General features: G+C 48.6%; 1 protein-coding gene across 1 annotated transcript in view; it reads left to right on the forward strand.

Moving 5' to 3' along the window:
- The window catches only part of tmie (transmembrane inner ear), a 159,100-nt gene extending 156,314 nt beyond the window's left edge, over window positions 1–2,786 (forward strand). Inside the window, exon 5 of the mRNA XM_038808461.1 lies at window positions 2,752–2,786. Within this exon, the coding sequence (XP_038664389.1) occupies window positions 2,752–2,786 (35 nt within the window). The remainder of the gene's footprint in view (window positions 1–2,751) is intronic.
- Window positions 2,787–18,504: the final 15,718 nt, after the last annotated feature.

Here is an 18,504-nt window from a genome sequence, read left to right on the forward strand (position 1 = left end):
TTCTTGACGGAGGGAGGCAGCCGGAAAATCCCGCTGCCAGTGAACAGCCGGAGAATTCCGGCCAGAGAAATTGCTGGGAATACTCAGTAGGACTGGTAGCCTCTGTGGGGAGAGAAGCCACATTAACTTTTCCGGTCAGTGACCTTTCTACACTTCTAAAACGTTAATTCTGTTCCTCTCTCCATGGAGGTTGCCAGACCAGCCGAGTGTTTCCAGCACATTCTCTTTCTATTTCAGGTTTCCAGGATGACCATTTGCATTTTGGATGAGGGTAAAGGAGCAAGGAGCAGCAACTGGATGTTAAAGGAACAATGGGCAGGGATTCCATGAGCTCAATACCAGCTGATGCTCATTGGGGTTAGATGCAAAGAGTTCAACTCGCTGGAGTGCAGTCAGGAATCTGGTGATGTTTTGAAATAATTGAGTAGGCTTTGAAATCAAGATGGATGGGCTCTGAAATCATCAGGAGGGGCCCTAAAATCACCAAAAAGGGCTTTAGAATAATCTGGGGGCTCACAAATCACCGGAGTGAGAGGTCTCAAATCACTGAGGGGCTCTGAAATCATTGATGGGTTTCTGAAATGATTGGGGGGCTCTGAAGTCATCGGGAGGCTCTGCATGCTTCACAAATTTCATTATTTACTTGCATCGCCAATGTGCTGGAATCCTTTATGAAGAAAGTCTTAACAATGCACTGAGAAAATCATAAGGACCAGAACTTGCAAGGTGTAGCGATCACAGACAGGAGCTGCATATTGAGTGTGCAATCTTCCGAGTCAAACCTCCTCAGAAAAGTGCAGTACATTAGGCTCCTGAGGTTTTCAATCCCGGACAGCAGGTAGAACATCCCTTTATTTACAGCAACATCTCGGGAAGTTGGAGGTTGGGGGGTAGTTGCATTGTTGGTAGGGTACTCAGGGGAGTAGGGTGGTAATGGGGGGGGGGGGGGGAAATGGAGGGTAGTGAGGGGGGCAGGAGTAGTAGCAGGTTGGGGGAGTAATTGATGATAGTTGGGGGGGTGTCAGGCAGTGGTCAGGGAGTCAGGAGGGTATCTGGAAGTTTGGGGGTTTGTCCAAGGATCTGGAGGATAGCCAGGGGCTGGAGTTGTAGTGAGGGGGGGGGGGGGGGGGTGCATGGGTAGGTAGTCGGGGGTGGACAAGAGAGTTGGGGGGGGGGGGGGTGATTATAGGGAGCAAGTTGGATAGGCAGGGTAATTGGAAGATCAGTTGGAGGATCTGGGCAAAGGCAAGGGTTTGGGAGGGATGTTGAGGAGGTGGGTTGTAGTGGGGATATGGGGAGATAGTCGGGCAGCAGTTTGAGGCATTGGGGAGTAGTAGGGTGTTGGAGTAATAGTCGGGGCGGCTAGTGGAGTTGTCAGGGGGTTGATATATTAGTCAGAGGTCCAATAGAGGGGTGGGGGTCATAGTTGGGCGTCAGTGCTACAGTCATCCCTAAGTTAGAAGTGGTTTTAATTCTTCCAACTTTCCTTGAGTAACTATGCAATTGAAACTATCCAAAGTCTCTAATTTAAATTGGGGTTTCCAAGGGGAGTTGAGGATGCCCGCAGTGCATCTTCCAGACGCAACTTAGATTTAAAAATGTTATTCTATGAGATGTCACACAAAAGGATGCAAACGGTACAACAAGAAGTTAAGAGGACAAATGGCAAATACTTGTATTGTAGGCAGTTCAGCAGTGGCTTGCAAGATTGTTTCCTGCAAGAGAGCGTCATCCTATGATCAGAGGCTAAATAAATTGCACCTATGTTCTCTGGAGTTTAGAAGAATGAAAGGTGATCTCATTGAAACACACATCATATTGATGGGGCATGTCAGGCTAGGCACAAGAAATTGTTTCCCCTGCTTGACAACCTATAACACGAGGGAGCAGCCCCAGGATAATGGACTGATCATTTAGGAATGCGATGAGGAGAAAGTTCATTCAAAGGGTGGTGAATCTTTTGAATTATTAAAGCCAGAGGTTTGTGTCATCAAGTATATTTAAGGCTGAGATAAATTGATTTTTGATCACTGAGGGAATCAAAGGACATGAGGAGGGGGTGGGAAAATGGAGTTGAGGTCAGAGGTCAGTCATGATTGTATTTGATGGCGAAGTAAGGCTAGAGGTGCCATGTAGTCTACTCCCACCCTTATTTCTTATGCTTTATATTCTTATTCTTTCATTGTCACTGAGTCAAAATCCTGGAACTTGCTAACAGCACTATGTGAGCACCTTCACCACATGAAATACAGTAGTTCAAGAACAAGTCCCTCCAGCCGCTTCTCAATGGACAATAATTGCGTGGTCTTGCTTGTAATATCCTTATGCCAAGAGAGTATTTCAAAAAATCACTGAGGGAATCAAAGGACATGAGGAGGGGGTGGGAAAATGGAGTTGAGGTCAGAGGTCAGTCATGATTGTATTTGATGGCGAAGTAAGGCTAGAGGTGCCATGTAGTCTACTCCCACCCTTATTTCTTATGCTTTATATTCTTATTCTTTCATTGTCACTGAGTCAAAATCCTGGAACTTGCTAACAGCACTATGTGAGCACCTTCACCACATGAAATACAGTAGTTCAAGAACAAGTCCCTCCAGCCGCTTCTCAATGGACAATAATTGCGTGGTCTTGCTTGTAATATCCTTATGCCAAGAGAGTATTTCAAAAAATCTTCCATCAACCAGTGGGGTATGACCTTTCTGCTTGCTTCAAGAATTTTTTGTCTTTTAACACTTTTTAACTGTTTTCCAGCTGATTCTCTCGCACTCCTGACAAATTTCACATGAGTCTCCAATCGGCTCTGAGACGCAGATGTCTCCTTCTGTCAAGATGTGATACACAGTTACAGCCTATGGACAGACATCAGTCCCAGCCATATACATGCGAGGCCAAACCAGTCAGTTTATCCACACTTCAGTGTGACAAAGTGAACATTGCGAGGAGACAAGCACAGCCTGAAAGAGGCGGCACAAAGCAACGATTGCAAATATTTCACAATATTGAGTTAAAACACATTCCTCTGTAAATAGCAGTGTCTGTTCAATGCTTACAATCTCTTGGAGTTATTTAATTAACTCTTGAGGTGCTATGATCCTGTTCGTGTCAAAAGTCTCAACAAAGTCCACCTAATGGCTCAATCACTTTTTAAAAAATAAATTTAGAGTACCCAATTCATTTTTTCCAATTAAGGGGCAATTTACCGTGTCCAATCCACCTACCCAGCGCATCTTTTGGGTTGTGGGAGCGAAACCCGCGCAAACACCGGGAGAATGTGCAAACCCCACACAGACAGTGACCAAGAGCCGGGATCGAACATGGGACCTCGGCGCCGTGAGACTGCAGTGCTAACCACTGCGCCACCGTGCTGCCCTATGGCTCAATCATAATAAACCAAAATAAATGAATAAATGAAAGTCTGGCATTCATATAACACCTGCCATGATTTCTGAGGCCGAGGTATCCAATAGTGCTTTACAGCCATGGCTGCCAATTTACCCACCAACAGCAATGAAGCTGTCCGGGTGTTGGCATCAATGTTGCCCAGAACACCTTACTGTTCTTTGAATAGTGCCTCAGGAATTGTTATGTCCATCTGAGATGAAGCATCAATTTAATGACTCACCTGAGTGATGGGATCTCTGACAATGCAATTCAGCATTGTACTGGAGTGTCTGCAAATCTATGAATCCAAGACATTCTAACTCAAGAGGTTAGAACACCACCACTGAGTTGATACCTGAAAAAATGTAAGGTTCCATTTGAAGAAGAGCAGGGATTGCTCCGGTTCTCCTTGCAAACATTGTTACCACATCACAAAAAGCAGGTTAATCTCATTGCTGTCGGTGGGATTTTGCTGTGCACAAATTGAAAGCTGCATTTGTCAGCATAACGTCCATGAATAAAGCATATGAACGCATTGGAGAGTGCAGAATAGGTTGACAAGAATGGTTGCAGGGATGAGAAACTTCAGTTATGGGAATAGATTGGAGATGTTGGGACTGGACTCCTTGTAGAACAGATGGCTACAAGAAGATTTGATAGGGATGTTCAAAATCATGAGCGGACTGGACATCGTAGATAGGAAGAAACTGTTCCTGCTTGTGGAGGGGTTCGGACGTTGAGGGGGGGCAGCGGTGGGATTGGATTTCGGGGGATGGGAGGTGGTCAGACATCAGGGGTTAAGGGAAAGCCAAGAGGCTGGTAGATGGACTGGCAGGGTGGGGATGGGGGGGGGGGGGGGGGGAGGGGTTGGTAGAAGGAGGGCAAGGTGGTGGTTGGAGTTTGGGGTGGGTCGGAGATCGGATGTCAGAAATCAGGAGGGTGGCTGAGTGTCATGCCGTGGGAGATCGGAGGTCGGGGTCGGGTGGGGTCTCGGAGGTCAGGGTGCAGAGTGAGTCAGAGGGTGGGGGCGCGGCGGTGGAGGGTCAGAGGTTTGGAGATTGGGGGTGTTGGGGGTGATTGGAGGTCAGGGTGGTGGGGAGTGGGGGAAGTCAGGGGAATGGGTCAGGTGGCAGGGGGTGGGGGGGGGTTGGAGTATTGTGGGGGAGGTGGTTAATCAAGGAGGTGGTGAGGGAATCCCGTGCGAGGATCGGTCTGGTATTTAAAATGATTTCTTACATTTCTTACACCATTAACCTGGCGGAACCCGTTGATAAGGTTCATCATGGGAGACTGATCAAGAACGTAGAGCCTATCGGATCCAGGGAAATTTGGCAATTCGGACCTGAAATTGGCTTAGTGGCAGGAGGCACAGGGTATTTGGTCAAAGATTGTTCTTGTGCCTGGAAGCCAGTGTTCAGTGTTGTACCAAAGGTACTACTGCTGGGTCACTTGCTGTTTGTAGTGTACATTAATGAATGTGGGTGGTATGATCAGTAAGCCCGCAGATGACACAAAAATTGATGGGGTGGTAAATGGCCTTAGATTACAGGACGATATGGATCGGTTGGTCAGATGGGCCGAACAAATGGAAATGGCATTAAATCCTGAAATGTGGGAGGTGATGCATTTTAGGAGGATTGACAAGGTAAGGGAATATACAATGAATGGTAGGACTCTAGGAAGGACCTCGGGTTCATGTCCGTAGGTCCATGAATTAAGTAGGACAGGCAGATAAGGTGGTTAAGAAGGCAGATGGGATATTTGCCTTTATTAGCCTAGATGTAGAATATAAGAGCAGATAAGTTCTGATAGAACTGTATAAAATGCCCGTTAGGCCACAGCTAGAGTGCTATGTGCAGTTTTGGTCACCACGCTGTAGGACGTAATTGATTGCACTAGAGTTGCTGCAGAGGAGATTCACCAGGATGTTGCCTGGGCTGGAACGTTTCAGCTATGAAGAGAATCTGGTTAGGTTGGAGCTGTTCTCCTTAGAACAGAGAAGGCTCAGGAGGGGACCTGCTTGAGGGGTATAGAATTATGAAGGGTAGATAGGAAGAAACCTTTCCCCTTATGTTCAGGGTTAAATAACTAGGAGACAGAGATTTAAAGTAATGGGCAGGAGATTTAGAGGGGGTTTGAGGAAAATCCTTTTCACCCAGAGGCTGGTGGGAATCTACAACTCACTGCCTGAAAGGGTGGTAGAGGTGGGAACCCTCACAACATTTAAGAAGCATTTAGATGACCAGTTGAAACACCATAGCATGCAAGGCTACGGACCAAGTGCTGGAAAATGGTATTAAAATTGACAGGTGCTTGATGGCCAGCACAGATACGATGGGCCAAAGGGCCTCTTTCTGTTCCATAAGAACTATTACTCAATCACACTAGGACCATCCGAAGGTAGACATTTAACTTGTTTTGTCGGCTGGTTCCCAGGGCAGTGTGATTATCCAGGGGATGTTTGCGCCTCTGGATAATTGCAGTGCAAATGCTTACCTGGGAAGATCCGAGAGTGATTCTCCAGTGTAACTTTGGGTACCCCCCAAAATAAAATCTGACACTGAGGAGCCCGGAAGGCACGTGCCTAAGTTAGATCAAAGAGGAAAAAAAGCAGCAAATGCTGCTCCTGGATCAGGAGCATTCTGGATTTCACCCAGAAGCATTGCTTATGTGAAAACTGGGTGCATAATCCTGACGGCGTAGCAACTGAGCAAACAATTGGAATCAAATCAGCGCCAGTCTTTCTGCAAGAGAAACTTTCAAGCTCTAAGTGACAGTATTTAAATTTGAGACTCTGACAATGTATCACTCAATGCTATAGAACTTAAAAAAACTGTCCAAAACGTAAAAGAAACACATGTACCTGCCAAACATTATTTCTTTGAAGGCCCCATGACGTTAAGTTACTGTGGGAGGATGTCAAATTTACTGGTGTTCCTCAGGAAGAGAAAGCTAGTGTTAAACTATGTCTGCAAGCTTTTTCTGAAGGATATGTGTGATTGACCTTCAGAGATCCTGCAACTAAGACCAACTATAACATTACATCAGATTTCTTGCTAGGTGACTCAAGATGTGTGTGTGTGTGTGTGCGTGGTGCGAGTAGGAGGGGAGTGGAGGCTTGGGGGATGGAGATGAAGCAAAATATACTTCAGCTCCTCAAATGTATTGCAGAGTGCGGTAAGAAACAAAGGTGGGTTGTATTGTTTTTTAACTTATTTTTTCCTCTGGTAAATGTATGAGTTAGAACAAGGCGCAAATGCATAACCCTTTCAACCCTTTCAAGCATCAACATTCACTCAACACCAGCAAAGATGCAGAGAAAGGTACCCTTTAAGGTTCAGAAATGGGGGCATTACTATCCATGCTAACATTTGCTGCCGAAAGCTGGTTGCTCTGAAAAGGTGGCATTCCCTTTGAAGTACTGCCGTCGGTGTGATGATAGACATTCCACGATACTAGAGAAACTGAACTCCTCAACTAAGCTCATTGCCCCTGGTTATTAATAATATGCCGTTAATATCAACAAGATAGACGTGTTAAGGCACAAGGGAAGATGGCAAGGCTAGATGGCATTTATTTTAATACAACGGTAAGGTCAACGAAACTGAGGATGTTGATTAACACACGGAAGAATGATATTATTCCTATCACAGCAACAATGCTGAGGGAGGGGCAGGATTAGCAGCTCAATATTCCAGGGTATGGAATCTTGAGGCGAGACAGTGGGGGGGGGGGGGGGGGGGGGGGGGGAGCGGGCTGCAGACGGTGAAAAAGAGGCGTTGGTGTTGCAATTTTGATCAAGGAGTCAATTACTGAAGTGAGGAGGGATGATATGTCAGCAGGCTCCTCAATTGAGCTCATATGTGTAATGACCAAGTGCTGGCAAGTGGGATTAGTTGGGCGGGTCAGGGCTGTTCATGTGTTGGTGCAGACCCGATGGGCTGAAGGGCCTCTTCTGCACTGTAGCTTTTAGAGCCAGCACAAGAGAGGAGGGTATTACATGACCTAGTTTTAAGGAATGAAGCTGGGCAAGTGGCACAAGTGACCGTAGGGGAGAATTTTGGTGATGGTGACCATAACTCAATAAGATTTAAGGTAGTTGCAGGATCTCTGAGGTGTACACAATTATGAAGGACATAGATAGTAAGAAATTGTTCCTCTTAGTAGAGGATTAAATAACTAGTGGGCATAGATTTAAGATAACGGGCAAGAGGTTTAGATGGGATTTGAGGAAATCCTTTTCACCCAGAGGATGGTGGGAATCTGGTACTCACTGCCTGAAAGGGTGGTAGTCGTAGGAACCTTCAGAACATTTAAGAAGCATTGAAATGAGCACTTGAAATGCCATAGCATTTGGGTTGGATAGGCTTGGGTTGTTTTCGCTGGAGCAGAGCAGTCTGAGGGTTGACCTAATCGTGGAGTCCAAGATCATGAGGGGCATAGGCAGGGTGGATAAGGAACAGCTGATCACCTTAGTTGAAGCGTCAGTTACGAGGGGACACAAGTTCAAGTTGAGGGGTGGGAGGTTCAGGGGGAATTTAAGGGAAAACCTTTTAACCCAGAGGGTGGTACCTGGATGAGTACTTGGCACGTCTTAACATTCAAAGCTATGGGCCAAGTGCTGGCAAATGGGATTAGGATTGGCAGATCAGGTGCCTTTCATGCAGCGGTGCAGAATCGTTGGACCTAAGGGCCTTTAATGCACTGTATTTTTGTGTGATTCTGTGATATTCTTAAGAGTCAGCCAAATATTGAGGAACTGGCGTGACATCTAAACCCAGGCCAGTTTGTAGTGGCAGATTCCACCCTGCAGTGGATTTGACATCTTTAGTTTAATGTTAAATTACTTTCCCTGCAGACTGAAAAACATTAAATGCACCTAAGGGGGAGAATTAGAATATATGTGTAACCCCTGTGTGTGTGTGGGAAGATTCAAAGGAGCTATAGTCTATCTAATCTGCAGTGTATTTGCTCTGGAAATGTTTCATGGTACAGTGTAAAAGACAGTGGAAGCAGGGTCGTTGAATATTTTTAAGGTGGAGGTAGATAGATTCTTGTTGGGCAAGGCAATCAGCGGATATCAGGGGTAGATGGGAAATGTGAAATCAACGCAATCAGAACAGGCATGATCTTATTGAATGGCTCGAAGGGCCTGATTGAGGTCTACAAAATTATGAGAGGTATGGACGGGGTGGATAGCAACAAGCTTTTTCCAAGTGTGGGGGTGTCAATTACAAGGGGTCACGATTTCAAGGTGAGAGGGGGAAAGTTTAAGGGAGATGTGCGTGGAAAGTTTTTTACGCAGAGGGTGGTGGGTGCCTGGAACGCTTTGCCATCGGAGGTGGTAGAGGCATTTAAGATGCATCTAAACAGATATATGAATGGGCGGGGAACAGAGGGAAGTAGTTCCTTTGAAAATAGGAGACAGGTTTAGATAAAGGATCTGGATCGGCGCAGGCTGGGAGGGCCGAAGGGCCTGTTCCTGTGCTGTAATTTTCTTTGTTCTTTGTTCTTTGTCGAATGGCCTGCTTCTGCTCCTAATTGTCTGCTCGTGTGTTCGTGGGAGCTTTTTTCTGAATATAATTACCTGTCCTGGGAACTTTTGACAGGGCAGTGTAAAGGAACTCACAAATGGAAGGAAGCTTTGATCAGCCTTGATGTGAATCCAGTTTTACACCAATTTGGTTGACCTTGAACGCCCCTCTGAAGTAGCGTAGCTGGACATTCAATTGTATCAAACTGCAACAAAAAATAGCAAGTTCATATGCACTGAAATGATTCATCCAGAAATCTAGCACCACTTTATTGTGAAAACTAATATTGCAAGAAATGACAGTTTGAAAAAATGCCCACGCCCTGGGAATGAATTTTTAAAAATTAAGCACGTACAAATACTATTTGATAATGAAGGTTCTGCATATTTTCCCAAATCTGGTGCTCCCACATGTTGCAGTACCTGTGGTTTCAATATGGATGTTGTTATGATGAGGACACTGGGGATATTGGTGGCATTCAATCTTCAATAATGTGATGCACGATAGGGGCTTGCTGTGGACTGCCGCACCTCAGCTGCTGCCTTTGAATAGGGATAAGACATTTCAGAAAGTGCAACCATCAGTGAGATTAGGAAAATAATACAGAGTTGTTTTTGAAGCAGCAGCAAACATGAGTGTGATGAGTGTAAGAAATTGGTTATATATTTTATATTTGTGGCAGTAAAGTTATTAAAAGACTGGATTAAGGTATATATTTGTTTCAGTAATTTTATTAAAGACCTAGGTTAAGATATTCAGGCTGTTTTTCTGGTAAAACTGTAATTAAGAAGCTGGAAAAGGATGAGGTCATGATTAGTACTAACCATTTACTTGTTTACATATGGAACGCAAATGGTACATTATTATGTTTGCTAGAGATTCCCCGAAGAGTAGATAATTTAAGAGAGTTTTCATTTAGTAATGTGACATCTTAGTGGGTTACACATGATGTAATTAATTGGAAGAGCCAGGTCTGTCTGCAGTTTTGCAGTTTGGCGTAGGATTTTAAGGACTTTGAATTGAACCGAATTGCCAAACGCTGCTAGATTAAGCAGAGATGTACTGGTGCTTCTCCTGATAGGGGCCGGGGTTCTCGATCCTGCACCGGGTCAGAGAATTGGCCAGGGGGGGTGCCGAGAATTGCGCCACGCCGCACCGATGCCGGGCCACCGATTCTCCGGTAACCGGAGAATCGGTGCCAATCGCGCCCGCGTGGTCGCCACCGTGCCGGTCGGGTGCCGTTGAAAACGTGTCCTGCGGTGATTCTCCGTGCTCGACGGGCCAAGTGCCTGCCGAGTTCTGCCGAGTTACCTATGGTCCCACCTGGCGGGACCTCGGAGTCCTGGCTGCGGGGGCCATCCTGGTGGGAGGGGTAGGGGGATACGACTCTGGGGGGGGGGGGGCCTCCACAGTGGCCAGGCCCAGGATCGGGGTCTACCATTTGGCGGGCGGGCTAATTCCAGGCGTCCCTCCATGTCAGACCCCCGTAGGACTCTGGCATATTGCTCAGGGACCGGTGCAGAGACGGCAACCCACGTGCATGCGTGGACTCGCGCCGGCCGTGGCGCGCATGTGCGGACTCGCACCGCCCATTGCGCACCAGCTTTCGAACGCATAGCACTCCAGTGCCGTACTAGCGTCTGAAGAAGGGGTGAGTGCCTGGGCCTGGAGGCCCGTTGACGACGGCGACGCTCGCGCCGGTTTTGACGCCGGCATCAACACTTGGCCAGGATTTCAGAGAATCCGGGCCAGGGTCTTTCTCCAAAGGTCTCTGTGGTATTGAACCATATTGTGTTCTTCAATTGGAGTTAGTAGCAGGTGCAGATGGTAAATTTAAGTGTTTTCTTTTGTTTCAGAACTGTTTAACTGATAATTGTAAAATTGTTTCTTTGATGTCAACGTGGTTAATTCTGTATTTAAATTAAAGTTTGTTTTTAACATCAAAGTTACCTATTGGTCAGAATTATTACTCCTGGATGACGAACTCTTTCCTCACACTTCTACAAATTAAAATAAATTGTTTGGGGTCTCGTCCAGTATCACAACAAATGTTGGGGTCTGGTACGAATCCTAACATGAGAGAAACAGAATATGTGAGGAGCTGCTCCTCCAATCACAGATTTTCTCTCTCCCATGCTCGCTGCTCCAGCTTTTCCAGTACAGATTCTCTCTCTCTTGCTATTCCTCCAGAGACATCTATGATTGAAGGAAGAACAAGGGCGGGAGGGTGGAAACCCGTGTTTCGAGGTCAAGGAATAGTTATTCTGACTGATACTGCTGCAACCATGCAGGAGACTTTTGTTGTGCCATTGCCAATCACGTGACTAAATGCTTGACAATCCGTTTGACCTGTTTGACATCCTCCATAACAACAAAGGTGAGACGGACAAAGAACAAAGAACAAAGAAAAGTACAGCACCAGAAAAGGCCCTTCGACCCTCCAAGCCTGCGCCGACCATACTGCCCGTCTAAACTAAAATCTTCGATATTTCCGGGGTCCGTATCCCTCTATTTCCATCCTATTCATGTATTTGTCAAGATTCCCCTTAAACGTCACTATTGTCCCTGCTTCTACCACCTCATCCAGAGAGATGTAAAGAATATGTGAAGTGCTGCATGTATAAAAGAGAGAAAGACAATGGGTTAGATTCTCCTATTTTGTGGCTAAGTGCCAACGCCAGCTTGGGATCTGTGGCGTTCTGTGACACCAAACTCGGCGCCGAACCCTCACTGATTCAGGGACCGGTGAGGGGCTAGCGGCGGCGCCAGGTAAAATTCCCGACTCCCTTGCCAAAAATGGCAGAGAATGGCAGGGTCCGTGGCCGCACATGCACGCAGCGATGACCTGCGGCAGTCGTGATGTACAACATGGGGCCAGCTGCGCACGGATCCGACATGCCAGATAGTGCCCCACTGGACACCACTGATGCACGAGCAATCACTACTGAAGCGAGATTGTAGTCCAATTGAAGGCTTTAATGAACAAGTAGTTACCCCAGCAACTCCGGTACAGAATGACTGCTGTGGGTGAAACACAGACTCTTATGCTCCGCTTGCTGGGCGGAACCAGCAGACAGGTTCTACCACTCATATTACAGTATAAGGTACATTCCACCTACGTACCGCGATACCCCTAATATAGTCTGCCGCAACCACCTCGCCACCCCTGGACCACCCACCACCAGACCCCCCAGCCCTCGCAGAAGCCTCCCCAGCCATCTGCACAGCTCCCCCACCCCCACCCCCAGGCCACTGTGGCAGCACTGGACACAGTCCACAGCCACCACACTACATTGACGAAAGCTGAGAGCACAAGTGATCTGTGCCATCAGCCCGTCGGGGCGGAGCATCGGAGAGGGACTTCAGATGACGTGCTTAGGCTGTCCCAACGGCGTGTGGCGTACTCCCCGATGATGCTGTTTTGGAGGGGTCGTAAAAAGGCATTCTCCCCCCGATCGCCGATTACGATATCGGCGTCGGACAATGGCGAATCCCACCCAACATGTCTACGTGGTGGTGAAGTAACTAAGGAAGAAACAGAAAGAGACCTTGTAGATTAAACATTCCACATGTCCAGCCAACACATAGCAACTGAAGTAAATCATTGGGGGTCAAATACATAATACGAAGAGTAGAATATAAGCCAAATCAGGTAACAGCCAGGCTCTGCGGGCCTGTGGTCAGACTGAACCTTGAGTACTTCTCCAGTCATAAAAAAAAGAGAATTATTCAACCACTCGAGGCAGTGCAGTGAGGAATCTGAGACTGATCGAGTTTCAGCGGTCTGAAATATGAGGAAAGACTCGAGCAACATTCAGCCTGGGTAAGGAGCATCTACATGTTTCCTTATCGAGGGTTATGAACTTGTTAAAGTTACAGAGACAAAGGTACAGTCCTTGAAAATTATTCTAGTTTTAACCTGGGGAGTTGAACAAGTGGAACAAGATTCATACAAGAGAGATCATTTTAATCAGGAAATTCTTTGATTAATCAATGACCAAAACATCCCTCGATTGACTAAGTAAACTATTGGATGTGACAATATGAGGCTGGATTCCTGTTTTTGGGACTAAGTTCCCTTGCCATCGGGAAAACTGTGGTCTTTCACACCAGGAAAACTGGCGTCAAAGGCCACAGATTCACCGTTTTTCTGGGGCTAGCATGCTCTATCGAGCCCAACACTTCCAGATCAGAGGCCGTGCATGCGCACGGCTGCAGCCTGTAGCAGCTGCGCCGTGCTCCATGGCGAACTCAGCCCGGTCGGGGATGGAGCATCGCAGGGCGGGCCTCAGGCAAAGGCCTAAAGTGGTGGACACTCAGTGTAGCATACGCCACGAGTACGCCGATTTTCGGGAGGTCTGAGAATTTAAAAACTGACGGACCATCAATTCACACGAGTCGAGTTGTAGAAGAGAACAGTGGTTTTAATAAGCTAAGAAGTATGCCAGCCTGCTGCTGCTCCCGCACTGAGAGTTGGCCACAGGTCTGTCAGTTATATACCTCCCCTGAGGGGCGGAGCCACAGGCGGAGCCAACAGAAGCATCAACACAACAACAGTAAGTAACAGTGAACAAGACCAACAGTGAACATATATACAGTGGTGGATAACAGTAGGATGAATAACGAATAACGGTAAGTATACATATAATAGCAATACATGGTTCACCACATTCTCACCCAGTTAACAAAAAGTCTAGCGGGGGTGAAGTGGACTCACAGGTTGAGTCTGACGGGGCCTTGATCCTCCGCCGTGATCGCCTCAACCCCAGTTGCAGTGTGGGTACGGGTGTCGGGACCTTCGACTCCAGGGGGGTGTCGTCTGCAGCTTCATCGCGATGTGTTGACGGAGATGGAGACGGTGTAGGGGCCTCAGGGAGGGCTGCCAGTGCCAGGTCCAGCCACATTCGAGTGAGGGTGATATGCGGTGTAGGAGTGGGCGCGTTGGTGATGGTTACTGGGGAAGTTACGGGTGCCAAATCCCAGAGGGAGACTGCGTCCTGCCGTCCATCGTGGTGTGTGTTATAATATCCACTCATGTATATAATGAGGTGCAGACAGGCAGTGATTGACACACAGGATGACCAGTAAGCGTACAACACGTTACAGCCAATCACCAGACAGGACACTACCACTATAAAGCCAGAGGGCACTAGGTTTCCCGTTCTCTCTGGATCCAGCCACTGAGACAGTCAGAGTCCACGAGCTAGCCAGTGCAAATACCATGCGGTAGCTAGTAAGTCTGGTCAGGCTAGTACTAGGTCTCCAGTCAGTTCAGTATAGTGTCGACCTACAGCTGAATATGTTTATCAGTTCTATCGTTGAATAAAACAGTGTTGGATCTTCTCCAGTGTTAGACGTCAGTTTCTAGCTTCCCTGCATCGAGTGCAGTCCACACCGAACCAACCTGCCTAACACATCATGGTACCAGAGTCATACTGATCTTGACGGACCTACCTCGAGTGAATCAGCATTGACCAGCAAGCAGCCATCCGGTGAAATGGAAAACATCCAGCCTCCTCCGCAGCTCCGCATCTCCGGCAACCTCAGCGCCAATTGGAAGACCTTCAAGCAAAAGTTCCCCTTGCACATCGAGGCCTCCGACCTCGAAGCAGCATCGGATGCCAGGAAGATCGCACTACTTCTCTCCACCGTGGGGGACCACGCCATCCACATCTACAAGTCCCTTACGTTCGCTGAAGGCGAAGACAAAATGAAATTCAAAACAGTCCTGATGAAGTTCGACAGCCACTGCGACATTGAGATGAATGAGAGCTTTAAACGGTACATTTCCACAAGAGGCTTCAAGGTAAGGATGAACATTTTCAGTCCTTCTTGACCCATCTCCGCCTCCTTGCGCAGTCATGTAACTATGACTCGACGGCTGATTCCATGATCCGGGATCAGATCATTTTCGGGGTCCACAACGACTTCTTTGACAGCAGTTAACCCTCCCTGTCGCTATCGAGACGTGCGTTGTCCATGAGCATGCTAAGAATCGTTACTCCCACATCAAGGCGGCAGAGACTGCAAAGCTGGCCTCCCACGAGTTGGAACGGGTGCAGGCTATCGCACAGATGCAGGGCCTGAGCATCGACGAGAGTGGCCGTTTTGCGCGCTTTTCCCGGGCCCCTGCGCATGAGCGCCATGACCGAGTGGACGACGAGACCGACAACCCGACTGCGCAGGTGCGTACGTTGACCGACCGCACTGCGCTTGCACGATGGCGCACGGAACGCGCTGACGTCGGCGTCATGACGTGTCCGAATTGTGGCTCCGCCCACTTAAAGCGGCAATGTCCGGTAAAAGGGCGCCGGTGTCTATAGTGTGGCAAGCTTGGCCACGACGCAGCCCTTTGCAGATCTGCTCCACCGCTCAGCAGCCAGCGGTCCCAGCTGCGGCGCAGAAGTGTCCGCTCAATACAACAAGGCATGCCAGATTCCGATTTCGACAGCCCAACAGACCCTGATGCTGAGTGCCTCAAGTCCCCATACCAGGAGGCATCATAACTACACATGCACTGCCTTCCACCACAACAGCGAAACGCCTCTCGATCCTCAGTGTGGATCCCGATGACGAGTGGTGTGCTGTCCTCACAGTTAACAAGGCTCGCATCCGATTTAAACTGGACACCGGCGCATTGGCGAACCTCATCTCAAAACCCGACCTCAACACCATCCGCGCCAGACCAAACATTCTTCCACCGGCCTGCCAGCTCCTTGACTACAATGGCAATGCCATAGCTGCCAGTGGCTCGTGTCAACTAGGGGTATCCAATAAGGCGATCAAGGCAACACTGCGGTTTGAAATCGTCGGGCCTGACAGAGCATCCCTGCTCGGTGCTCGAGCCTGCAAGGTCCTGAACCTGGTTCAGCGAGTCCACACCATGTCATCATCACCGGCGACGGCCTCGCCTGATGGAAACTTGCAAGCCGACATAGATGACATTATCACGCAGTACCACAGTGTACTGTGGTACTGCGCAGTACTGGGCAGCACGGTAGCATGGTGGTTAGCATAAATGCTTCACAGCTCCAGGGTCCCAGGTTCGATTCCCGGCTGGGTCACTGTCTGTGCGGAGTCTGCACGTCCTCCCCGTGTGTGCGTGGGTTTCCTCCGGGTGCTCCGGTTTCCTCCCACAGTCCAAAGATGTGCGGGTTAGGTGGATTGGCCATGCTAAATTGCCCGTAGTGTCCTAAAAAGTAAGGTTAAGGGGGGGGTTGTTGGGTTACGGGTATAGGGTGGATATGTGGGTTTGAGTAGGGTGATCATTGCTCGGCACAACATCGAGGGCCGAAGGGCCTGTTCTGTGCTGTACTGTTCTATGTTCTATGTATTCAATGGAATGGGCACGCTCCCATATCGATATAAAATCCTGCTCAAGCCGAACGCCATCCATGTCATTCATGCACCATGCCGGGTGCCGGCACCCCTCAAGGATCGTCTGAAGAAGCAATTACAGGACCTCCAAGACCAGGGCAACATATCGAAGGTCACAGAGCCAACAGACTGCGTCAGCTCCATGGTCTGCGTAAAGAAGCTGTCAGGGGAGCTTTGCATTTGCATTGACCCTAAGGATCTAAACCACAACATCATGCGGGAGCATTACCCGATACCAAAACGTGAAGAGTTGACCAGTGAGAGGGCTCATGCAAAATTCTTTACTAAGCTGGACGCCTCCAAGGGTTTTTGGTAAATACAGCTGGACGCGTCCAGTCGCAAGCTCTGCATGTTCAACACCCAGTTCAGTCGCTACTGCTACAACTGGATGCCTTTTGGTATCATATCTGCCTCCGAAGTATTTCACCACGCTTGGAGCAGATGAGGGGGTGCGAATATACGTTGATGACGTAATTATCTGATTCACAACGCCCCAGGAACACAACGCTCGCCTCAAGAAGATATTCCAGAGAAATCATGAACATGGTCTCCAGCTCAACAGGGCCAAGTGCTCATTTGGTCAATTGGATATTAAGTTCCTAGGTGACCACATCTCGCAGCAGGGCATGCGGCCAGATGCCGACAAGGTCTCGGCGATCAACGCCACGAAGACCCCGGAGGACAAGAAGGCGGCCCTCCGCTTCCTCGGGATGGTCAACTTCCTCGGGAAATTCATTCCCAAGATGGCATCCCACACCACGGCCCTCCGCCATCTCGTCAAGAAGTCGACGGAATTCCAGTGGCTGCCCACACATGAAGAGGAATGGGGTGAGCTGAAAGCAAAGCTCACCACAGGCCCGGTTCTAGCGTTCTTCGACCCAACCAAGGAAACCAAGATATCAACTGATGCAAGCTAGGACGGCATTGGGGCAGTGCTCCTCCAGCAAGATGACTCCTTGCCCTAGGCTCCAGTGGCATATGCCTCCAGGGCCATGACGCCCACTGAGCAACGGTACGCCAGCAATGGCTGGCGGAAGGGGCAGTGTCCCCAGTTCTATAACGTAAAAGACGACCTGACGGTGGTGGAGGGAATCCTTCTGAAACTCGACAGGATCGTAATTCCTCAGAGCATGTGGGCTATGGTGCTGGGCCAACTCCATGAGGGTCACCTTGGGGTCGAGAAATGGCGACGCAGAGCTTGGGAGGCGGTCTATTGGCTGTGCATCAGCCAGGACATTGCTGATACAGTCCTCAACTGCCCCACCTGTCAGATTGAGAAGGAGTGTCTGGGCCTCCTGACAGGGATAGTCAAGTTTCACGACTACGTTTATGGCCTGCCAAAATTCACTGTAGAAACGGACCACAGGCCTCTAGTCCACATAATCCAGAAGGATTTAAATGACATAACACCTCGCTTACAGCGAATTCTTCTTCAGCTACGCCGCTACGACTTCGAACTTGTCTACACGCCAGGCAAATAGCTGATTGTTGCAGATGCCCTATCTAGGTCCATGACCACACCGTGTGAACAAAGTGACTTCATCTGCCAGATAGAAGCGCAAGTGCAGTTGTGTGCCACCAACCTTCCGGCCTCTGACGAACGAGTGGTCCAAATTCGAGAGGAGACGGCCAAGGATCCTCTGCTGCAGGATGTGATGCAGCACCTTAACAATGGCTGGCGGAAGGGACAGTGTCCCCAGTTCTATAACGTAAAAGACGACCTGACGGTGGTGGAGGGAATCCTTCTGAAACTCGACAGGATCGTAATTCCTCAGAGCATGTGGGCTATGGTGCTGGGCCAACTCCATGAGGGTCACCTTGGGGTCGAGAAATGGCGACGCAGAGCTTGGGAGGCGGTCTATTGGCTGTGCATCAGCCAGGACATTGCTGATACAGTCCTCAACTGCCCCACCTGTCAGAAGTTTCAACCAGCTCAATCCAAGGAAACGCTGCAACAGCACGAGATCGTGACCTCTCCGTGGTCCAAAATAGGTGTAGACCTTTTCCACGCCAAGGGGCGTGACTACGTACTCCTGGTCAACTACTTCTCCAGTTACCCAGAAGTGGTGAAACTGTCTGACCTCACGTCAAAGGCAGTCATCAAAGCCTGCAAAGAAATGTTCACCAGACATGGGATACCGCTCACGGTAATGAGCGACAATGGTCCTTGCTTTTACAGCCAGGAATGGTCTGATTTTGTATAGTCCTACAA

The sequence above is a fragment of the Scyliorhinus canicula genome, chromosome 10 (genome assembly GCF_902713615.1).
Source record: "Scyliorhinus canicula chromosome 10, sScyCan1.1, whole genome shotgun sequence".
Classification (NCBI taxonomy): domain Eukaryota; kingdom Metazoa; phylum Chordata; class Chondrichthyes; order Carcharhiniformes; family Scyliorhinidae; genus Scyliorhinus; species Scyliorhinus canicula.